The sequence below is a fragment of the Neolamprologus brichardi genome, chromosome 23, assembly GCF_056152115.1.
Source record: "Neolamprologus brichardi isolate AB-2024 chromosome 23, ASM5615211v1, whole genome shotgun sequence".
Taxonomy (NCBI): Eukaryota; Metazoa; Chordata; class Actinopteri; order Cichliformes; family Cichlidae; genus Neolamprologus; species Neolamprologus brichardi.
The window spans coordinates 38,657,733-38,683,547 of record NC_142125.1 but is presented as its reverse complement, the minus strand read 5'-3'; the positions used below and the strand labels follow the sequence as shown (position 1 = coordinate 38,683,547).

General features: G+C 40.2%; 1 protein-coding gene and 1 pseudogene across 1 annotated transcript; both read right to left on the bottom strand.

The window, feature by feature from the left end:
- Positions 1 to 7,841: 7,841 nt before the first annotated feature.
- Positions 7,842 to 11,585, bottom strand: LOC102782309 (interferon-induced protein 44-like; annotated as a pseudogene).
- An 11,072-nt stretch (positions 11,586 to 22,657) lies between these two features.
- On the bottom strand, positions 22,658 to 25,815 carry LOC148096298 (interferon-induced protein 44-like). Its single transcript, XM_087835995.1, has 7 exons — positions 25,764 to 25,815; positions 24,946 to 24,979; positions 24,054 to 24,249; positions 23,677 to 23,829; positions 23,410 to 23,581; positions 23,217 to 23,317; positions 22,658 to 23,012 (listed from the first exon to the last, which is right to left on the bottom strand). The coding sequence occupies exons 1-7, from the start codon at positions 25,813 to 25,815 to the stop codon at positions 22,839 to 22,841; spliced, it is 882 nt and encodes a 293-aa protein (XP_087692121.1). The 3' UTR covers positions 22,658 to 22,838.

Below are 25,815 nucleotides of genomic sequence, written 5' to 3'. Positions count from 1 at the left end.
AGCCCCTCCCGGATGGCTGAGCTTCTCACCCTATCTCTAAGGGAGAGGCCAGCCACCCTCCGGAGGAAGCTGATTTCCGCCGCTTGTAGCTGCGATCTCGTTCTTTCGGTCACTACCCACAGCTCGTGGCCATAGGTGAGGGTAGGGATGTAGATCGACCGGTAAATTGAGATCTTCGCTTTTACACTCAGCTCCCTCTTCACCACGACGGACCGGTGCAGCGTCCGCGTCACTGCGGCCGCAGCACCAATCCGTCTGTCGATCTCCGGCTCCCTTCTCCCATCACTTGCGAACAAGACCCCAAGATACTTGAACTCCTCCACTTGGGGCAGGAACTCATCCCCGACCTGGAGTGGGCACTCCACCCTTTTCCGTCTGTGAACCATGGCCTCAGATTTGGAGGTGCTGATCCTCATTCCCGCTGCTTCACACTCGGCTGTGAACCATTCCAGTGCAAGCTGGAGGCCATCGCCCGATAGGCCAACAGAACCACCACATCCGCAAAAAGCAAAGATGAGATTCTGAGGCCACTGAAGTTAAAGCCCTCCACCACTTAGCTGCGCCTAGAAATCCTGTCCATAAAAATTATGAACAGAATCGGTGACAAAGGGCAGCCCTGGTGGAGCCCATCACCCACTGCGAACGAGTCCGACTTATTGCCGGCAATGCGAACCAAGCTCTTGCAACAGTTGTACAGGGATCGAATGGCCTGTAGCAATGGGCCAGACACCCCATACTCCCGCAGCACCTCACACAGGACACCCCGAGGGACATGGTTGAATGCCTTCTCCAAGTCCACAAAACACATGTAGACTGGTTGGGAAAACTCCCATGCACCCTCAAGTATCCTTGACAGGATAAAGAGCTGGTCCAGTGTTCCGCGACCAGAACGAAAACCGCATTGTTCCACCTGTATCTGAGGTTCGACTAGCGGATGAACTCTCCTTTCCAGCACCCTGGCATAGACTTTCCCAGGGAGGCTGAGGAGTGTGATCCCCCAGTAGTTGGAACACACCCTCCAGTCCCCCTTCTTAAAGATGGGGACCACCACCCCGGTCTGCCAGTCCAGGCGTACTGCCCCTGATCTCCACGCAACATTGCGTGTCAACCAGGACAGCCTTACAACGTCCAGAGCCTTCAGGAACTCGGGGCGGACCTCATCCATACCAGGGGCTCTGCCACCAAGGAGTTGTTTAACTGCCTCAGTGACCTTGCCCCCGGAAATTGGCGGGTAATCCCCTTCATCCACAGACTTTGCTTCCTCCTCGGAAGACGTGTCAGTGGGATTAAGGAGGTCCTCAAAGTATTCCTTCCACCGCCCGACAATTTTCTCAGTCGAAGTCAGCAGCGCTCCACCTGCACTATACTTTTGGGGAGTATAGTGCAGGCGGGGGAGAGATGGCCTCTCCGAACTCCTCCCACACCGGAGTTTTTGCTTCAGCCACTGCCCGAGCCGCATTCCGCTTGGCCTGTCGGTACCTGTCAGCTGCCTCCAAAGTCCCACAGGCTAACCAAACCCGATAGGACTCCTTTTTCAACTTGGTGGCTCCCTTCACCTCTGGTGTCCACCATTTGGTTCGGGGATTACCACCATGACAGGCACCAACCACCTTGCAGCTTGCGGCCAGAGCTCAATGGAGCAGCTTCGTCAATGGAGATGCTGAACATTGTCCATTCGGACTCAATGTCCGAATGGACAAACTTTCCTTTTTGCTAAAGCATATAGTTAGGGCTGGACCAGGTGACCCTGAATCCTCCCTTAGTTATGCTGCAATAGATGTAGGCTGCCGGGGGATACCCATGATGCATTGTGTTTTTCCTTTCCAGTCACCTTTCTCACTCACTATGTGTTAATAGACCTCTCTGTATTGAATCATACCTGTTATTAATCTCTGTCTCTCTTCCACAGCATGTCTTTTATCCTGTCTTCCTTCTCTCACCCCAACTGGTCGCAGCAGATGGCCGCCCCTCCCTGAGCCTGGTTCTGCCGGAGGTTTCTTCCTGTTAAAAGGGAGTTTTTCCTTCCCACTGTCGCCAAAGTGCTTGCTCATAGGGGGTCATATGATTGTTGGGCTTTTCTCTGTATCTATGAAGCGCCTTGAGGCGACATTTGTTGTGATTTGGCGCTATATAAATAAAATTGAATTGAATTGAATTGAATTGAATGTCCCCAGTCTCCCTCGGAATGCTGTTGAAGCTCTGCCGGAGGTGTGTGTTGAAGATCTCGCGGACTGGGACCTCTGCTAGGCATTCCTAGCACACCCTCACTACGCATTTAGGTGCACTGGGTCTGTCCAGCGTCCTCCCCCGCCACCTGATCCAACTCACCACCAGGTGGTGATAAGTTGACAGCTCAGCCCCTCTCTTTACCCGAGTGTCCAGAACATATGGTCGCAGGTCTGGTGATACGATTACAAAATCAATCATCGACCTGCGGCCTAGAGCGTCCTGGTGCCACGTGCACCAGGACACTCTTATGTTCGAACAAGGTGTTCGTTATGGCCAAACTGTGATTTGCACAGAAGTCCAATAACAAAACACCGCTCAGGTTCAGATCAGGGAGGCCATTCCTCCTAATCACGCCCCTCCAGGTCTTGCTGTCGTTTCCCACGTGAGCATTGAAGTTTCCCAGTAGGACAACAGGTGGAGCACCTTCCAGCACCCCACCCAGGGACTCTAAGAAGGCTGGGTACTGTGAACTGCCACTCGGTTCATAAGCGCAGCTGACAGTCAGGACCCGTTCCCCGACCCTAAGGCGCAGGGAACAAAACCTCTCATCCACCGGGAAGAACCCCAATGTACCGGTAGCAAGCCGAGGGGATATTAGAATACCCACCCCAGTCCACCGCCTCTCACCAGGGACAACTCCAGACTGAGACAGAGTCCAGCCCCTCTCCAGGAGACTGGTTCCAGAGCCCAGCCATGTGTAGAGGTGAGCCCGACTATATCTAGCCGGTACCTCTCAACCTCACGCACTAACTCCGGCTCCTTCTCCACCAAAGAGGTGACATTCCATGTCCCAATTGCCAGTCTTGGTAGCCGGGGATCAGTCTGCCAGGGCCTCCGCTCCTGGCTGCCGCCTGGCACACAATGCACCCGACCCCTACAGCACCTTCTGCGGGTGGTGGGCCTGTGGGAGGATGGGCCCATGTCCCCTTTTCAGGCTGTGCCCGACCGGGCCCCATGGACTAAGGCCTGGCCACCATACGCTCACCCTCGGGCACCCTCCCCGGGCCTGGCTCCAGGGCAGGGCCCCGTTAACCCTATCCCGGGCAGGGTAAACTGTTCCCTCTATGTTTTTCTCAAATGTGAAACTACTTGAGACAAATTAAACCTTTTATATTTGTTAAGTTTGGGGGACTTTAGGCCATACTATGTGCCTATAACAAACACAAGTGAAGTAGTACTAAAACAGTAAATACTGGATATATTCTAGGCATTGAATGGGACAGCATATAATGTTTTTAGCATAAAGACATTGCCACAGCCTCACTAATGTGACTTGTGTGCTTAGGAAAAGAGAGATTAATTTATTCCATAAAATATCACAGATTGCACCGCTCAGTATATCCGGCCACACGAGGAAAAATCTGACTTTTTAACATAAATCTCAGGGCAAAATTACACCTTTAAACTGATTATTAGTTTTTCTATTGGTTCTGCTATTAGTTAGCCAATATGTAACATGCTAATGCTATTTAGCTAATGCTATAGTAAGTCTTGACTGCAACCAAGCAACCAACCCACCTACTCACTCAATGAAGTCACATTCTGTACTGACACAAGATGCCACTAAACATGTTTTAAAAAATTAAGCACTTATTTCCTAAATCTATCTACACAATGTTACATCTATGTCTGTGCCCTGCTGAAAGCCAGGGACGCTGCCTTCATGTCTGGTGATGCACAGAAATTCAAGAGCTAGAAGAGAACTGACTGCAGGTGAGAGAGCCAAAGCCACATACGCACGGAAGATGCGCGTGTGGCTTTGACGCCCGCTTTGAGGACCCTAACCCTCAGTGTGACAGCAGCTGAATTGAAGAGGACCCTCAAGAGGATTAACCCCCGAAAAGCTGCCGGCCCAGATAACATCCCCGGGCGGGTTTTGATGAACTGCGCTGATCAGCTCTCTGAGGTCCTGACAGACATTTTTAACTCCTCCCTCATCCAGGCAGCTTTCCCCACCTGTATGATGACCGCCACCATCATCCCAGTCCCCAAGAGCTCTGCTGTGACAGGTCTAAATGACTATCGGCCAGTAGCCCTCACGCAATCGTCACAAAATGCTTTGAGAGGCTGATTATGGCCCACATCAAAGCCACCATCAGTGACCCACACCAGTACGCCTATCGGAAGAATCAATCCACAGAAGATGCCAGCTCTTCTGTGGGTCACACCACTCAGCTGGCACTGGTCTCCATTAAGAGACATTCATGTCCACACCTGAGAGAGAGAAGAGAGAAAAAAAACCCTCAGCCATCTTCTGGTGGAAGGAGTCGCACACAAGCACACATATGACCCATATGATCTTGGGTCACAACAGTCAGCTACTGAAACTCTGTGTGGCATTTATCTGAGCTCTAATTTGAGGTGCTGTTAGCTTTTCATTTCTGAGGCTGGTGACTGAATTTATCCTCAGCAGCAGAGTTGACTCTTGGGCCCTGTCTCAATATGTGTACTTGCGCATACTTGCGTTCTTCTGTACTTGTGATACATCATCAGTTGGAGACCAAGTACTGTTCCAATCTGAAGTATGCATCAAGCCAAGAACACGAAAAATTCCCAGATGTGTTCTCACTCCGCCTGTTTTATTGAGCATGAATCAGTGGTGACTTGTGTGGACTTGGTACAGCTAAATATCCAAGAATGCATTTTGTCCAAAACTCAAACGCGGCAATGGCGGAGGAGTGCAGCTAAAAACTTTTAAATATTACTGTTTCTGGGTCACAAAATAAACTTTTAAGATATTTTCAGGCGAGAATGTAGCTGTGAAAACTTCAAATATCTGCTCGGTTTATCAAGATATCATACATTTCTAAACGTGCTCCGATGTTTTCGGAGATGTCTGTTAACCACAAGCCTGATAGCAAAGTGGGAGGTCAAGGATTACTAGAGCCCGTCGAGAGCAGCGGACTCATCGGACACATCGTTTTCACTGTTCAGTTCTCTTCCAAACCCCAGCAGCTGTCTATTGTAATTTTTGAGTGTCTACTAATAAAAATAAAAGCATTTTAACATCTCACCTGGTTGTTTTTATTAAGGCATACATGTACACTATTTTTATTAATAGAGACATTTCGTTACAAGATATATAAGTCACTTAGATAACGTCTAAATGTTAATGTTTGGTTTATTTCAGTGTTTTATTTGTTCCCGAGTAAATCGGTTTGGCTGAGATTAAAGTTAAGCTTCATAACATATTAATCACAGTTAAATTAAGAGGGGACGGCAGTAAAAACTCCGGACCTGTGACATCATCAAGTACGCTGGTGTTCCAATTGTACAAATCGCGAGTCCGTACTCGTGGTCTGTTCAAGTCCGTACTCCCGTGCGTTCTCGGCAAGTCCGGTCTCGCCAAGAACGCGAGTATGGACTTGCGTACGTAGAATTGAGAAAGGGCCTTGGTCTTCATTTTCTGAGTGTCCTCATGTGAGGCCTTCTCTTTACTTAGCTGATTGGTTCTTGCCATAATATGAATTCTAACAGTTGTCAAATAGGGCTGTCAGCTGTGCACCAAACTGACTTTTGCACAACAGGACAAGGCACACCTGTGAAGTGAAAACCATTTCAGGTGGGCACATCATGAAGCTCATCGAGAGAAGGTCAAGGTTTTGCAGCACAACTCGGACACAGATGAATGCAAGTGAAGTGTTTAATAGTGAAGGTGAAAATGATTATTTTTAATAAATCTGATTTAACGTACACATTGTTGGGTTTAAAACACACATTTAAAGGTTCTACAAAATGTTTCCAGGGTGGAACCAACCAATCGTCAACCCTAAACAACCAGTCTGTAGTTTAGGGTTGATGATATTTTCCAGTTATTTACCATTAACATTAACATTTGGTAAAGGGCAGCATGCTTTCCTTTCTCAGTTGGTGGTGGAGATTTGTAGACACATGCAGTTGTCATGAATCACTGTGTGGCAGGCAGGAGTTGGACCCAAGATGCAGGCACTCAGACTTGAGGGATGAACTCAAAAAACTCAGCTTTATTTGCTGACAGGGGAGAAGCATGCAAAACTAAACGAAACTGGGAAAATATAAACTCACACTTTGCAGAGCGGCGCACACAAGGAAACACACCGCTTGAGGGACGACGCGACACTGACTCAGAGAAACACAGGGTTTAAATACACTGGGAAGTAACGAGGGGGATGAGACACAGAAGGAGGGCACAGCTGGGAGAAATCAGAACTGATGAAACAAGGAAGCAAAGCAGGACACATTCACATAAGACACGGACCTTCAAAGTAAAACAGGAAGTATAACACAGAGACGCGAACTTGACACGGTGGAGACAGCAACTAAGAAATATAGACATAAACCGTAAGGCAGCGGACTCTAAGAACCAAATACACAGAGGGAAATACTAAGCTTGGAACACAAGAAACTAGACTCGAGGGAGTAACAAAAGACCAACCATGAGAACATAATTCACAGAAAACAAGAAGCTCAAACACGCAAAGACACACACGTACACAGAACAGAGGGGGCACAGAGAAACATGAAGGGCAAGGGATCAAAACTAGAAACCATAGAATAAATCACACAAGTACAAAATACAAGAATCACAAAGAACTAAAAACACTGGGTCAGGAGACCCAGGATCCTGACAGCAGTGAAGTTTTCCAGCTGTGGTTAAAGAGTATGCACTGCAAGATGTGTTTTCATTAACCCCTTCAAGTTAATGCAGCATGCAATTTGTATTTTATATGTTGTTAGAAAAGTAAGATGTTTATTTGTGGCACAACTGTTGCGTTTATGTTAGTCACGTGTAATATGTCAACATTTGTAAAGGTCCCAGATTTTAAGCCAACAGACCCCCTATTGATCCTGTACCTAATCACACGAGCCAAGGTGTGAAAATGGGTGTGGGTCACCATCAGCCAAGGTTTCAGGTGAACCCAAAGTGAAACCCAGCCCGACCCTATCATGTGATTTATTTAGGTCAAAAGGCCCAGGATGGTGAACGTTAAGGTGTCTGGGAAGGGATCTCAAAACTGGATTATAGATGGCAGACAGTTGGTGTCGTAAGCCACCGCCTCTGTTCAAAGATGGTCGTTCACAGTGGACACTCTTCTTTCAAACCATCTGTCTTCTCTGTCCAAAATGTGGACATTGGCATTGTCAAAAGAGTGACCTTTGTCTTTAAGATGCAGAAGATGCAGATGTAATTACAGTTCAAAAAACAAGAAATCAACTCCACAGATCAGAGTTACCACCACCAAAATCAGCACACCTCCATTTACCCTCCATCTGTGCATGTGTATCTTTTTAGCTTTTTAATTTTCTTAGCAAAATTAGGATTCACTGTGTTAATGCACTGATTCACAGAGGACAGCCTTACAATGATTTATTTGAGTTACACAGCAGACAACAGGTCACATGCATATATCTGTCATTCTTCCTGCAGTTAACACTTTTGATGATACAGTAAAGAACAAAAAGTAGATGTATTGATTTTCCAGGAAGGTTATTTGGATTTAATTTGCAAAAGAAAATAAGTTAAAGAAAACAAGAACAAGACAAAAATATTTGGATTAGATTTCTCATGAAATTAACTTTTTGTGTGACTTTTTTGTATAACATTTTCCTTTTCTTTCCCCCTCACACACTGATTATAGGTCAGGATCATCCTGGTCATTCAGATAGTCCTCTCCATAGTCAATGATCTTTTTCAGTACACTCAGTATAAGTGAATCCACATCGTTCTCCGTCTCAATCTCTGTGTGGTAGTTCTTCATGAGGAAGATGCAGTTCAGTGGAATACCCAGGTTCACGCTCACTGCTTCCATCTAAGTTTAAACAAAATTACATTTAAAAACCTGTATTGTTGCACTAGTGACATAATTATAAATTACTTCTTGAATTATTTGTACTGATTCCAGCTGAGGTTTCTGTACAAATATACTGAAATGTACAGCTGAATTAGAGATGTTATATTCATGTGTAAACTGTCTACATATGGATGAAAGTTACTTCCTGGAACATACCTGCTTATTCAAGTACTTGCTCTTGTAGACGTTCTTTATGTCTTTTTTGACTTCAGGACAGGCTTCATCAATTTTAGTCATGATAGCTATTTGTGGGATCCCTGCCAATACAGAAACCAATGCAATCAATTACATAATTTCTTAGGGATTAATAAAGTATGTTGAATAATTCTTATCTCATGTTTTTCAGGTTTTTGAAATTGTACATCATATGAACGACAACTGCTCTCACCTTTGTCACGAGCTGCTGATCTGACATCTTTCATCTTCCTGACAGTTTCATCATTCATTATGCTCACTGTGTCAGCAGGAATGACTGAAACCAGAATGTGGACTTTGTCATCTAAAGTGGGAAAACTGTTGTAGCTGGAATTTGTTTCAGGCAACGGAAAAAAGCAAAGTCACTGAAACCTTTTTGCATGATACAGTTTCTGTATCACAGCACTGTGTACAAACATCTGAATGAAGATTTCATACCCTGTAATCTTCGTTTACATGTCCTCTAATGGCAAGTTTGATGTCTTCCACATGAATTCCTTTGTCACTGGACTGAAGGCCCATGGTGTCATTGAAGACAAAAGGGTAAAACGTTCCTGGCTCCCCTTTCTGAATTGTATATGTCCTGAACTGTAAATAAAAAAATGTAGTGTTGTTACATTAGTTCAGGATACTAAAGACCCTAAAAAGTTTACCAAATAATTTACACTCTAGTTGTACCTACTATCTTACTTTTTCTAGTTCAGTGTCTATATGGCAGTTACCACTGCAGTGTGCTCATGTAGTGCTAGAAAATCTGTTTTTTCATGTAATCCTCTAACAGCAAATGCCATAAGAATAGATACAGTAGCTTGCAAAAGTATTCGGCCCCCTTGAACTTTCCCACATTTTGTCACATTACAGCCACAAACATGAATCCATTTTATTGGAATTCCACGTGAAAGACCAACACAAAGTGGTGTACACGTGAGAAGTGGAACGAAACTCATACATGATTCCAAACATTTTTTACAAATAAATAACTGCAAAGTGGGGTGTGCGTAATTATTCAGCCCCCTTTGGTCTGAGTGCAGTCAGTTGCCCATAGACATTGCCTGATGAGTGCTAATGACTAAACAGAGAGCACCTGTGTGTGATCTAATGTCAGTACAAATACAGCTGCTCTGTGACAGCCTCAGATGTTGTTTAAGAGAATATTGGGAGCAACAACACCATGAAGTCTAAAGAACACACCAGACAGGTCAGGGATAAAGTTATTGAGAAATTTAAAGCAGGCTTAGGCTACAAAAAGATTTCCCAAGCCTTGAACATCCCACAGAGCACTGTTCAAGCGATCATTCAGAAATGGAAGGAGTATGGCACAACTGTAAACCTACCAAGACAAGGCCGTCCACCTTGGGACACAGCAAACATGTGGAAGAAGGTGCTCTGGTGAGATGAGACCAAAATGGAACTTTGTGGCCAAAATGCAAAACACTATGTGTGGCGGAAAACTAACACTGCACATCACTCTGAACACACCATCCCCACTGTCAAATATGGTGGTGGCAGCATCATGCTCTGGGGATGCTTCTCTTCAGCAGAGACAGGGAAGCTGGTCAGAGTTGATGGGAAGATGGATGGAGCCAAATACAGGGCAATCTTGGAAGAAAACCTCTTGGAGACAGCAAAAGACTTGAGACTGGGGCGGAGGTTCACCTTCCAGCAGGACAACGACCCTAAACATAAAGCCAGGGCAACAATGGGATGGTTTAAAACAAAACATATCCATGTGATAGAATGGCCCAGTCAAAGCCCAGATCCAAATCCAATCGAGAATCTGGGGCAAGATCTGAAAACTGCTGTTCACAAACGCTGTCCATCTAATCTGACTGAGCTGGAGCTGTTTTGCAAAGAAGAATGGGCAAAGATTTCAGTCTGTAGATGTGCAAAGCTGGTAGAGACAGACCCTAAAAGACTGGCAGCTGGAATTGCAGCAAAATGTGGTTCTACAAAGTATTGACTCAGGGGGCTGAATAATTACGCACACCCCACTTTGCAGTTATTTAGTTGTAAAAAAATGTTTGGAATCATGTATGATTTTTGTTCCATTTCTCACGTGTACACCACTTTGTGTTGGTCTTTCACGTGGAATTCCAATAAAATTGATTCATGTTTGTGGCTGTAATGTGACGGCCCTGGGGACCGAATACTTTTGCAAGCCAATGTACATCCTCATACATACTGCAATGGTGAAGCTGTCACCAGAGGTTGCTGCTGCCAAAGCTCGAGTTGCAATTTTGCCCCTTAAAACACTGTCGACAGAGTTGATGAAGCTGGACTTTCCAGCACCTGATGGTCCATAAAGCAGAATTCTGAGATGCTGGACATCTTTGTGAGGCTTGTAATCTCTGACAAGCTGCAGGTCTCGCTCTCTTTCACTGTTCATTAAGAAAATTACAACAGGATTTAGTGTGCACTTACAGTTTAACATTATACAACAGTAATATAAACAAACACAAAATAACACAATAAACAAACAAAACACTTGAGGGCTGTACTACCAAGCCAGACTGACACACTCAGGTTTGCATTGGCTCGCTTGATGATACCTAAAAAACGAGTTGCAGAAAATTTGCATCATGATGGTGGTTATTATTGATAACTCAGGCTTTCTGCCTCAGTGTGCGAAGTTACATAAATGAGGCATTTGATATTTCACGTAACTCATTGGTCTGATTATAAGAGGCGGAAGAGGAAAATGTGATGCTGATTTCTAAAGATTATAATAAGTATAACAGCAAGAGATATAGCAGAAAATGATTAATTTTTTGAATTCCTAATTTAATACATTTATTTTAGCACTCAGTGCACACCCAGCACTGTGATTCATTGCCAACAGAACAGCTGCACATTGGAGGTCTGGAACTCTCTACTGATACATTTATACATTATATAATCTGGTCTGACATTTACATCTAATAACAAGCATGTGTAAAAAACACTAGTCACATCAAAGTTCTAGAACACAAAAAAGAAGCACGCCCATAATACTCACGTCCATGGTATGTTCCTTTCTTCTTTCTGTAAAACTGTAAAGTGAACATGTTAATTGTGTGAATCACAACACAAGGGAATTTTAAAAAATTAATCATGTGATGATTTAATCTTAATATTTAAACAATTTTGTATTATATTTTAAATATCTTACGAGGAGATAAAGGTGGAGGGGGAGGGGGAGGTGGAGTACCTGCAATTAAAATATGACAATGTAGCAACATTTTTGCAACACTTTTCCATATTCAGTGTTACTTATATAATTTACTTATTTCATTTTCTTATGTCAAATTAAATGTTACCATTTTCCACGTTCAGATCAAAAGTCTTTTCCATTATAAAACCACTTTGCAAACATCTATGACTAATCCAGATCAAGACAACACAAGAATCGAGGATTTTCTTCTTTTAGCAGCTTTGATTTACACACCTCAAAAAGCTATTAGGTAGGTAGGTAGGTAGGTAGGTAGGTAGATAGATAGATAGATAGATAGATAGATAGATAGATAGAACTTTATTTTGAACATGCAAATATAATAACATGCAAATAACAACAGAAAAAAACAAAAAAAACCCCCAAAACTTAAATATCATCAAGCTATTTGGTAAGTCAAGTCAAGCAAGTTTTATCTGTATAGAGCAATAATATATGAAAAAGCCCAAAGAGCTTAACATGCATGAAAACATACTGGGATTAAATGCAAAAAAGAAAACAAACAAACAAACAAAAAACCTCAAAATTTATGAACTTATCAAAGCAGAGCTACAAACAAACAAGCAAACCATCACAAATATTTAAGCCATAAAAATGTTACCCAAAAAAAATCTGCTTACCCCGAATAGATTCTATAAGTTTCCTAATGAAGCTCATGTTTTTTGCACTGACTACCTGTGAATAAAACAGGTAGTTGATTAAATGCCAGTTGCATTTAATAATTGTTTTTCTTACAGTACTGAAATGATAACACAATGTTAGCATACCTGAGTATCCAATTGTGATGGAAAGATAGTGGTTCTCTGGTGTTGCCTTCACTGATGTAGGCTGAGTATGACTTTGTTTTATATAAGCATGCTTTCAGTTTTATTTGAGTCATGTGACTTCTGTGAATTCCCTCCTCACTCGTCCACACTAGTCCGTTATAGCTTCTTTGTTTGTATGTGTCATACACACGTATTTCTTAGAATGGAGTTATTGATTCAAAAGTAGTGTCGTGGTATGTGGTAATTAATGACTAATGCTAATAATTACCACAGTGTACACAATACCTGGTTCTAAATGTAAGTTTTTAACCTTTGGTTGTGGAAGAAAAAAAGTATCAAAGCATCAGCTTTTTCTGGATCAGAGTTTGCATATCAGCCACTCAATCAGTTTGCTCTACATGTATTCTACAGTATCTCCATGTATTCCAAGTTCTGAACTCAAAGTAAGTACAACTTAAAATAATCCAAACGTCCAATTTACAAATAAAAAAATTGCAGAAATAAAATGTGAAGCTAAATTAACTCACATTAAAAAAAAGGCCAGAGCAAAATGACAGACCAGCAATCATTGTTTTTCCTACAATATTGACACATTAGCATACCTGAATATCCATTGTGCTATAAAAAAGTGGTTCTCTTCCGTTTCCACTGACATAGACCAAGTTTGTTTTATATAAGCATGCTTTCAGTTTTATTTGGGTCACTTTGATGAATTCCCTCCTCTCTTGTCCACACTAGTCTAGACCACATTTAAAAAAAGGCCAGAGCAAAATGACAGACCAGCAAGGTCAACATCATCAGACGTAAATCCAGGGCCAGATTTGGACAAGTTTTCCACAGCGTCACCTCCACCCTACTCTGACCGTGAAAAACAAGCTTCAAGAGCAACCAATCTATCCCAGGCTACACTAAAAATTGCTGGAGCAATTGCATCATCTCTTTCTCCTCAAATCACCAGACTGGGAAAAGAGTTTAACCTAAGAATGAGTGAGCACTAAAAACTGCAAAAATAAATTCAATTAAAAAAAGAAAATGTCCTGTTAGTTTTTTGCCAGGAGATTTTGTGTGTGTGTGTTTTTTTACGGACTTTCACAGACTTTTCCAAAACTAGTAAAACAGAAAATTCCACAGATTGACAGTAAATCATCTGCACTATTTACTAACATTTCCTTCAAAGCCTCATTTTAAAAGTACAGATAGTTTCTCTCTCCCTTTTCAGGGAGTTATTAGGATATCCTGATAATAACGAATTACAGTTGTCCAGACTAGAAGCAATAAATGCATAAACTAGTTTTTCAGTGTCACCCTGAGACAGGATTTAATTTTAGATATCCTGGTCAAAAATAACTACAAGATTTCTCACAGTGTTGCTGGAGGCCAAGGTAATGCCATCCAGAGTACTCAACTGATTAGATACCACATTTCAAAGATTTTTGGGGTCAAGTACAATTACATAAATTTTCTGGGCTGGTTCTAGACAGGCATATATGAGGGGGCAGACAGAAATGTAAAGATGGCACATGGTGGCAATGGAGGCGGGAAAGGGGTGGTGTGCTCGATAACAGTATCTCACAAAAGTGAAATTTCTCACAAAAAGATACTCGATATCAGATATATTAAAACCCAACAATAACACAGCCAATATTAACAAAATTAAAAAGGGTTAGGCCAAGTTATAAAAAAAACCCTCAGTTCACCAAGTCTTGAGAAAACAAACAAACAGAAAAATAGAATAAAAAAATAAAATAAAATACAGAATAAAATAAAATATCCATCTAGATCTTTAAAACCAAGAACATAAAATTTATCTTAACTGGATGGCCTAATTCTCAAATAAATTTGCAAAATAAAGTATAAAGAATAAATAATTGACAAAGTGGAGAATAAACTCTCACATGATGCTGGAGACACACCAATCACCAGGGCTGTTACACACAAGTTATGCAACTCAGGAAAAGCTTCTTGTACTCCTGTAGGACTTTACACACAGTGGACAGGTCTGTTTCCTTTGCACCTTGTTTGAGCAGCATCTGTTTTGCCACAAGAACTTCATTTTTCAGATTTACAACATCTGCTACAGTGCCAGCCATCACAGCCAGAGGGTGCAACAGGATGAGGTCTAGAAATGTGCTAGATTTGGGTGCAAGACTTAGATATGGCTCTCATCAGGTCATTATTCTTATGGTAAAATCTAGTTTCCATTTCTGAAATGGCCCCAGTCGAGGATGCTGATCTTTTCAAAGACTTATGGGGAGAAATGGTAGGTTCACCTGAGTCTGTATGGCCCAAGAATGAGAGCACAACACTTTGATCCAGGTGTTTGCTCACTGTTTTCCTTCTCCTTGTTGGATGTGACTCATCCTCATCAGGAGAAGACACTCCCCAGCAGTCATCCTCACGGAAAAACCTCACGTTTCTTTAAGGTGCTGCACTAACAGCCTCAGAAACATTGCACAGACCAACTGACTGAGAGGTCATATTTTTTCCTGACCTCTCCAGCCACTGTTTGGATAATTTCATTTCGGATGTCCTTATCCAAAATTGTGAATTTTGCTTTTTTTTGGGGGATACCCTTAGTAATGCTTGCCAGCTCCTCATCCTTCTCTAAGGTATATTCCATCACTTTAAGAAAAATACCTTAAGCAATGTCATTATCATTAACCCCTGCATCATATCTCAAGGGTTCTGCAGTCCCACAGAGCCCCAACTCATTTGCACAGAGAAACGTTATAGCACTACCAATACTCTTGACATAGAGATGTTTTTTTTCAAGTTATAGTTTACCAACCAACATTGAATCCAAAGCAGCCCCTGTGGCCTCTCTGCTTTTATGCTCAGTCCAGATGGTTGAAGCATGCACATAGTTGTGGCTGGACACATGACTCAGCAGCCCCTTGTCTCAATCAAGTGCTGCTTTCCAGTTGTTAAAACCAGTTAAGGTAAAAACTAAATCTACTCATTAACAGTGCTGCCTTATTTCCGACAGTCAAAACAGAAGCATGCGTCCCGCACAACAGAGTACTCCAGCCATGGTCGTGTGCGGTACCAGGCAGGATTGAATGATCTTAATGTTGTACTACCAAATACACGCTTGTATTTGGTAGTGATGAGAGGACGGGGAACAGGTGGGAACACAGCTGGGACAAACTAGGCAAGGGGCGGCTGCAGCGAGGGGCCTGGGCTGGCACCACCTGATCGTGCACCTAATTGTGCATGTAGGCATGTAGGAGTGGTGATTTTGGTGGTGGTGATTGTGATCTGCTAATTTCTTCTTTCTAGAACTGTAATTAAATCTGTTCAGTAATTAATTTATTGTATTAATAAAACGGACATAATATTGCTAATATTAGCAATTTATGGTATTTGAAGTTCTTTCTAACTCCAATGTGTTCAGCTAAATACATTCACAACAAATAATCAGATTACATACAGCTCATCATTTTGATGTATAAGGTGTGCTTCAAATTCACATTTATTTTATAAATTATCCTCAATGACGTCTTAGCCCTGCAATCAGCTTGTGACCTGTCCAGGCTGTACCCTGCGTTTCGTCCTGTGACAACTGGGAGAGACTCCAGTCCTCTGTGACCCTGAGTTGGATAAGCAGAAGAGGATGGATGGATGAATCAGGCTAATCTTTCATCATTCAAAGTTTACTTTCTTAGGTGATGGCAGAATGGAACAACCACAGCCTCTTAGCATGTAAAATGAAACTGAAATATAGAATGTATGAATTGTTAAAAACCCTCATGTCAGCACATGCTTTGTCTCTGTGGGATAAGTATGATCCCCACACAGACCAATCAGAATCGACCAATCAAAGTACTTAGCCGTCCCTTTCTTTGTCTTGGCAATTGAGAGCTATTTTCTTTTGACTTTCAGACAGAGCCAGACTGTTACTCATGAAACTAGTAAGTTTACCTCCTCAGCTTTGTGTTTAATTGTCTCTATTCAGAGTAAAGTCAGCCGTGCTGATACTTTGTTCCTACTCGCAATGTGAAAGTAACAACAGCAGTAAAGAGTGTAAAAGCATTGCTTCATACACTATATTTCAGTTAAGGAATTGCTTGTTGTTATTGTGTAGAGCTAATGTTTAAGTTGAGTAATTGAGCAGATAACTGGAATATATTGAAATACCTGAAATAACACAAATGACAATAAATAAACAGATAAAAGTTACACGTGAACACAATAAAATACAATCTCAACCATGGGACTGAAGCAGATAATACAATATTATATGAACACTGAATTGTAGTTAAATTGCATGAAATCGCTCAATTGTGGGTCAACACTGCCCTCTAGTGGTCCAAAGAATACACTGACACGTGGGTTGAAGTATGGAGTTGCTTGCAAAAACAGGTGTAGATAGTACAGCAGTAATTACAACAGGTAACACTCTCTGGTAAACATTAGCCTCGGTCTCTCTGAGGTTCTTGCTCAAAAATGGGATGGTCAAACTGAAAAGTGTATTTCTCTGCAATTACAAACTCTTTGTAAGAAGTCGTGGTATCAAAATAAAGTTAACACTTGTGAGACTTCATCAGAGGTGTAAATATTACAGCAGATGTTTCTGTGTCAAAGTAAATGAGGCTGCGATATAGAAAAATAATAAGATTTCGATCAGTTGCCTAATTTATTTTTGAATTTTATTGAAAATATGCTTCACAAAAACAACAATCTGCTCGACTACTCAGCTTAAACGTTAGCTCTACACAATAACAACAGTCAATTCATTAACATATAGTCTGTGAAACAATGCTTTTACACTCTTTACTGCTATAGTGTTGCTACTCTCACATTGGCAGGAACAAAGTATCAGAATTGCTGACTTTACTCTGAATAAAGACAATTAAACACAAAGCTGAGGAGGTAAACTTACTAGTCTCATGAGTAATAGTCTGGCTCTGTCTGAAAGTCAGAAAAACTAGCTCTTAATTGCCAAGAAAAGCAGGGACAGCTAAGCACGTTGAAAGGTGTGGGGATCATACTTATCCCACGGAGACAAAGCATGTGCCGACACGACCCTTTTCTTTTTAACAATTCATACATTCGATATTTCAGTTTCATTTTACATGCTAAGTTGCGGTGCTATGGTTGTTCCAATCTACCATCTAAGAAAGTAAACTTCGAACGAAGACAGATTAGCCTAATTTCATGACTTATAACCTAAGTGATGAAATATCCATCCATCCTCTTCTGCTAATCCAACTCAGGGTCACAGAGGACTGGAATCTCTCCTAGTTGTCACAGGACGGAAAGCAGGGTACAGCCTGGACAGGTCACAAGCTGATTGCAGAGCTAACACGTGTCACTAAAGATGACTTTGTAAAATAGAAGTAATTTCTTTGTCACTGCACTGAAGGCCCATGGTGTCAGTAAAGACAAAGGGGTAAAATGTTTCTGGATTTCTTTTCTTAATTTTCTTGTATTGTTTTATTAGTGCCAGATACTAAAGATCCTAAACAGTATTTGCAGAATAGTTTACACTTACAGTTGTATCTACTATCCTACTTTTTGTAGTTTAGTGTCTGTAAGGCAGTTACCACTACAGTGCACTCCTGTAGTCCTAGAAACAAGAGGATAAAGTTTACACTTACAGTTTACAGTGTTAGGAACAATTGCAATTCTGTTGAAGAAAGATGTTGAATCTATTTAATTATTCTTGAAAAATAATTTATTTCTGTGCATTTTTTTCACACTGCATCAAATTAAAGTTGATTACGTCGATTAAGCATCATGAGGTGGGGGTGGTTCCCTATTTTTTTATTTTTTTTTTGCTGGGAGTTTGCAACCCTATTAGTTCGGCTGCTTACTCTTTAAAATACCAGAATAGGGAGGATGGAGTAGGTTTAAGTTTATTAGATTGATCAGTATTGCTGAACTATGAAATATTTTGGGTGCAGTGTATTTTTTGCATACAGGTATAACAGAATAGTTTTAGTGTTTTTTTTGTTTTTTTTAAACTTGCGTTTTAACTTATACAAAAGGCAGCAAGATATATATATATATATATATATATATATATATAAACAATTTTATTGATTAAAAAACACTATATTGGATTCATATCGGCATCGGCCATAAAAAAGTGGTATCGTGCCATCTCTATCTATTCCATGCTGTCTTAAAATGAATTTATTGCTTGATAAGCTTAATAATTTATGCATTAATTACTCTTACTGCACAAGATAGCATCTTCCAAGATAGCATGGAATAGATTATATAACGGTATGTTATATAATCTATTCCATGCTATCTTGGAAGAAAACCTTTTTTAAAATCCATTCCATTATCTTTTTTTTTTAGGTTGAGCTTAGACCGAGAGCAGGGAAAAACACACACTGCAGCTCAACTTTACATTTTTTTAAGCGCTCCAAGTCAGACAGTCACAGCCTAGTTTTTTTTTTCCACCCTGTTGCCACAATTAAAGTCTTGTAACACTCATGCCAAGCATTATTGTTGCCGAGTTTCCGCACATCGATTACTTTGGGCCGGGCCCAGTCAAAGTCCAGGGCTGTTTTTTAGTCCCAGCCCATCCCTAGACAGACATGAAAAATAGGGCTGGGTATCGTCATTGATTTCTAGAATCGATTTGATCCATGATTCGATTCGATTCGATTAGAATCTGGGAAATTTAGCCTCAGACAGTCAGAAATATTATAATTCAGATCAGTATATTTACATATTTTTGTATCTATAAAAAGGAAGCTGACACTTGTGAGACTTTATCAAAGCTGTAAGCATCACAGCAGATGCCTTTGTGTCAAAGTAGCTGAAGATAAAACACAGAAAAACAGGAAGGTGATTTTCCTGGCCTGGGATTTTATAAAAATATTCTGCAGTAGGGGAGACCGGGGATAGTTGTAACGTGGGTCAGTTGTAACACTTCCAATATCTCCAATCAGGGCTAAGTTTCAAATGATGTGACTCATCCTGTGCATGCCCAATTCAGTTCTGCTATCACATGTGAAAAATCAGCACATTTTGTCAAACACAGACAATTTAACACACAAAAAAGTAATTTGTATACCAAAAAGTAAGTTTTTCTACTTTATTTCAATTTCTAATAGCATTATTTGCTTTGCAGTTAAACTCATCAAACTTAAATTATGTTATTTGTATGTCTACGGGGATATATTCTGTGTAGGTCTTTAGTGCTAATGTTTTAGCCGTTGGTTGTAATGTTAGCTAGTTCATGGCTATAGGAGTCTGGGTCAGTTGTAACAGCAACAGTCTGGGTTAGTTGTAACAATAATGCAGATGTTACAACTTACCACACTATTACTTTAACTTATATTAAACAAGTTGGGGCAACGACATCAGCAGAGAGAGGTTCACTGGTCGCCTTTGTATATGCGGTTAATGCCATTGGCAACACAATTCCTCCACTGTTTGTGTTCCCACACATTCGTTATGCAGACCACTGTGTCAGAGATGGACCAGTAGGAAATATTGGTAGTGGAAATAAATCAGGATGGGTGCAAGAAACAGATTTCCTCATCTTTCTGAAGCACTTTGCAAACCACACCAAGGTAAGCCATGATAAAAAGTAATGGAATTGCAATGCTGGTGAACAACTACATTTTTTCAGCTTCATTGTTATGTTCATTGGTGCAAGAGTTGTAGGTTATAATGCCCACTGAGCCAATGAGGCCAAACTCAAGGAAGACCAACCAAAATTAATGAAATATTCAGTTGCAGAAAATTCCATAATTTGTCTTTTTTGGGGGGTTGACATATGTTCAAAAGCTAGATTTCTGCATTCTGTCACACACACACATAGCTACATAAATGGCTCTAAGTGCATTCATGTGTTGAATAAACAAAGATTACATGTTAATGTTTTGTTAGTACCCTTATTTCATTGTGTTACATTTCACCCCAGGATATGTTACAACTAACCCAGACTATGGGGTTAATTGTAACATTTCACTCTTTGTGTTTGAGACCATACCATGCAATGGGTAATTGTGCTGCAGAGAAAATAGCTGCACTATTTAATAGCCGAGTCATGTAAATACTTTGCATTACATTTTGAATCCACTACCTTAAAAGAGCTCCAATTTACAGACAGAAATGTCAAAAATGTTACAACTATCCCCGGTCTCCCCTACATCAAAAACGAAAGAAAACCATTAATCAACATATGAACATTACCTCTGAAGTTACAGCGGTTTTATTAGAGACACGGCTAAGCTTTTTGCATTTTGCATAATTTAAAAAAAAACATAAATCTCTTCAGTAGCCTATTGAACGCCAGAAATGAGGTTTTCTTTTCGGAAGTAAGTAAAAGAAAAAAAAAAAAAACAGCGACCGACAGCGCTGTAAACAATGGTAGACTTGTGCGTAACAAGCAAGCGAATAATGCAGAAAACAGATTTTTGGACGGGAAACTGTTCTTGAAGTACAGAGAGAGAGAGCGAGAGAGAGAGCGAGAGAGAGAGAGAGAGAGAGCGCGCTGTGCATGAAGTGTGGTAGAATCAAAACAGCAAAAGTCAGAGGGAGTCCATGAGATGTTTATGTGAAGCGTAGTTTGGATCTTCTTTTGCTGCTGGTTCGGTCAATATTGTTTGGAGAGAGATAAAACTAACAGCTTTAGAATCAGAAATCACAGCTTTATTAAAGTGATTTCTGTCAGTTTACAAAAAAGGCCTTTATATTGCCTTAAAATTACCCCTTAAATAAAGTCAGTAAGCAGTTTTCTGACAAACTTGAACAGTTCACTGGATTTTAAGTGACTCAATTTGACTCTCAGACACAATTGTGTTTGTTTATGTAATTACTGTAAAAAAACCCCTATTGTTTATATTCGCATTCACATATTTCTTCAGTCTCAGCTGACTGCAGGTTTCCCCAATCTTATGAACAGTACATTTGCATAATGACTGAAACCAGCCCACTGAAGGAAAAATGGGCTGGGAGGTTGTTTCTCCTACGGAAAATGCCACGTCCAGATGAACAGAATCAACTTTTGGAGATTAACTTACCTGGATGACTGAGAATGCATCAAGAAGACATTACAATTGTTGCACATTACTCTAAAATCACTTTTATGAGAGTGACTTTTAGATAACAACCTGATTTAAAACAGAATCTAGCATAAACATTCTTTCCCTTGGAAATAACTCTAAGATATTAAGAGAATATGGCAAATGAGATCACAGGATGGCCAAAAATGTGCTTTCAAATGAGATCTTCTTGTTTCATTGGAACAGCAAAGCACCATAAGAAAGAATAAGTAGCCTACACCTATGAACACGTATCACTGCTATGGAGTTTTCATGTTTTGCATGCAGACTCGGGGCTCCAAGTCTCCTCTTGGCATTTTCTTATTTAAACACTGATGACTTATAACCTCAAAAATTTAGCAGCACAACACAGTGTTTCCTTTTCCATCAGACATTTCTTTCAGTCTTTATTTCCTCAAATCAAAGGGCTTGTGTTTTGATATTTTTTCTACTGAAAGGCATACAAGTAATCTAAGAAAAGCATGAGTCAGAAACTTTACGTCCTGCAGAAGCGGCAAAGAAGGATGTGCCGCTACACCAGAGACTGAATGGAAATAAAAGCGAGCCTTTATTTATGGTTGTAAACAATGCAAAAAAGAAAAGGGAAACAAAGACTAACCTAACAAAACCTAAACTGGGAAAGCAACTAAACACTAAACATATGAAACGTGAACATGGAATACTGGAGCCTGGATCTCGGAGCTTGATGTACAGATGACCCAAAAGAATAGAAAGTATAAATATAAAATAAACAGAAAACAATAAGAGAGCCAAAACCACAAAGGATACTAAATCAAATAATATTTATAAACCCAAAAAGACATGAATACTGGGTCACAGTTGTTGCTACTCTCACACTGACAGTAGGAACAAAGTATCAGCATGGCTGAATTTACTCTGAATGGAAATAACTAAACAAAAAGCTGAGAAGGTAAACTTACGAGTTTCATGAATAGTAGTCCGACTCTAACTAGAAGCCAAATAATCTGCAACGTCTGATTAAGCTCTCAAATGCATAGCCAAGGGGGGGACGACTAAGGACATATACAAGTCCTAATTTGGACTTGTATAATTACCTGGATGCTTGTAAGGGTTGATAACCTAAGTCATTAAATATCTATCCATCCTCTTCTGCTTCTAAACTCTCATTACAGTTTAGAAAACAAGAAATCACTGATTCACAGAGGACAGTCTCACATCGAGGGTTGAAATGATTTATTTGAGTTACACAGCAGGTAACAGGTTACAAGCATATATGTGTCATTCTTCATGCCGTTACCATTATGAATTTACAGTAAATAACGAAAAGTACATGTATTGATTTTCTGTGAAGGTTATTTGGATTTAATTTACGAAAGAAAAAAAAGTGAAATAAAATAACAACAAGACAAAAATCAGTACAATAAAGTTTCTGGTGAAATTCACTTTTTGTGTGACTGTGATTGTAATAACAGCAAAGCAAAATAACCTGAAGAGTAACTGAGCATTTTCATTTTCTATCCCCCTCAAACTTTTGTTACAGGTCAGGATTATTCAACCCAACAATATACACTCAAGTATATAGTGGGACGAAATATCGTCCTCCTGGACCATTCATTCAATGATTCATATCCTGGTCATTCAGGTAGTCCTCTCCATAGTCAATGATCTTTCTCAGTACACTCAATATCAGTGAATCCACATCGTTATTCGTATAAGTTTCTTTGTGGTAGTTCTTCATGAGGAAGATGCAGTTCAGTAGAATACCCAGGTTCCTGTTTACTGTTTCCATCTAAGTTTAAAAAATATTGCATTTAAAAAACTGAAACTGTATTGTTGCACTAGTGACATAATTATAAATTACTTATTCAAATATTTGTACTCATTATAGCTGAGGTTTCAGTTCACATATACTGAAATGTACAGCTGAATTATAGATGTTAAATACAAGTGTAAACAGTCTACAAGCTCATGAAAGTTACTTCCTGGAACATACCTGGTCATTCAAGTGCTTGCTCTTGTAGGCGTTCTTTATGTCTTTTTTGACTTCAGGACAGGCTTCATCAATTTTAGTGATAACAGCTATTTGTGGGATCTCTGCCAATACAGAAACCAATGCAATCAATTTATCTCATGTTTTTCTACTATTTGAAATCGTGACATCATACATGTAGAACATCTGCTCTCACCTTTGTCACGAGCATGTAGTCTGACTTCTTTCATCTTCCTCCAAGTTTCATCACTGATTATGCTCACTGTGTCAGCTGGAATAACAACAACCAGAATGTGGACTTTGTCATCGAAAGTAGGAGAACTGTTGTAGTTAGGATCTGATTCACGCAAGAGAGCTGTGGGTTTGAACTGGGGAAAAAACCCAAAGTCACTTAAACCTTTTTGCACGATACAGTTTCTGTATCACAGACTGTGTACAAACATCTGGATGAAAAACATCATACCATATAACCTTCTTTGACATGTCCACTAATGGCAAGTTTGATGTCTTCCACATGAATTCCTTTCTCAGCGCCCTTCTCAAGCCCCATGGTGTCAGTGAAGACAAAAGGGTAAAAAGTTTCTGGATTTCCTTTCTGGATTTTAAATGTCCTGTACTGTAAATAAAAAAATGTGGTGTTGTTATATTAGTGCCAGATACTAAAAATCCTAAACAGTTTTCAGAATAATTTACACACTAGTTGTGCTGACTATTTTTCACTGGTTTATAGTTTAATGCTTATAAAGCAGCTACCACTGCAGTGTGCTCCTGTAGTCATAGAAAACCTTAAAGGAAATGAGTGTGCAACTATGATAAGGATAGATGCATCCTCATACATACTGCATTAGTGAAACTGTCACCAGAGGTTGCGTCTGCCAATGCTCGAGTTGCGATTTTGCCTCTTAAAGCACTGTCGACAGAGTTGATGAAGCTGGACTTTCCAGCACCTGGTGGTCCATGAAGCATGATTCTGAGATGCTGGACATCTTTGTGAGGCTTGTAATCTCTGACAAGCTTCAGTTCTCGCTCTCTTTCACTGTTCATTCAGAAAATTACAATAGGATTTAGTGTGCACTTACAGCTTACACAACAGTGGTTCAGGTTCAAGGTTCAAGGTTCTTTATTTGTCACATGCATAGTTATACAAGTATAACACACAGTGAAATGTAACCTGACACGCTCCTCGACATGTGTCAGGTTACAGAACCTTGAACCTTGAACCTGAACCACTGTTGTGTAAACTGTAAGTGCACACTAAATCCTATTGTAAAAGTGTTATGAACAAACACAAAATAACACAACAAACAAACAAGACACTTGAGGGGTGTACTACTGAGACAAGCTAACATCTATTTTCTATTTTCTACCTGCAATGTCAGAAGTGTGAAATGACCAAATAAGCATTTCTGTGTCACCATGTGAAACTATGTGAATTCCACATTGTGACTCAGAGGTTTGTTCTGCTGTAACAATTTGAATGTATACAATTTATACAGCAGAGAATCACTTACACTGACATCAGAATGAGCAAAAATGTGACACCCACAGATGGTTTTAAAGTCAAATTGAACGAACATTAAACATAAGTTACCACAATGATCAAACAGGTCAAAAGACATTGAATTTGTGATATAAAATTGTGACTCTAGGATTAACACAGAGTTGGTGAAAAGGTTTTTTTTTTTATTAATTCTAGTACACCTCTCTAAGGAACCACACTTTTAATACTTACCTCCATGGTATGCTCCTCTCTTCTACCTTTAACACTAAAAAGTGAATATGTAAATTCTATGAGTCACATTGGAAGCATAACATTTTAAATTAATTACACATTATGTGTTAAGGCTGTTACACACTGAACGCGTTGTGTTTTTGAGGACAATTCTTCCTCAATAAACGAACTGTGAAAACTAAAATTGAAGCCGACGTCAAACGATGATGAGCTGAAAAAGTAAGAAACTAAGAAAACAGCAGCAGGGAGAATTTAACGGTTGGATCCAGGAGCTGAAGTTGTTTGTTCGTACATAGTTCTGGATGTCAGTGGGACAGTTTGAGGCGAGGCAGGAAAATTATTTTACTGAGCCACATTGTGTAGTTGTGTGTCTGAGGTAAATTATATTATGTGACTATTTCCATTTGATTGTGTATTCAGTAGGCGTGCCGTGTGAGTTTAGAGTGCACTCGTTGTCTGACGCAGTGGCCTTGTTATTCAGGTCATTTTATTCAGATCCAAAAAATCAGACAAATCGATCTTGGATCGCAAAAATAAATAAATAAATAATTTCATCAATTCTGCTTTTTACCCATGGATTTCAGTAACGTTGCTCTGCCTGTAACCAATCGCGCCTCGCCCAAAGTTCCAGTCCAGGAATTTTGTTTACATTTCCTGGAATTGTTCAGCTCAAACGGTCAGTGTGAACAGCTGCAAAAAGAACAGATGAGTCTGAACAATATTAAGATAGGAAATATTTTCACAGATTTTACACGTCCGATGTGTAAAAGCCTCAAGTTTTGTCTTTAAGATTTTGTATCATATTTTAAATATCTTACGAGAAGGTGGTGAGCGATTTCCTGCAATTGAAATATGACAAAGTAAAAACAT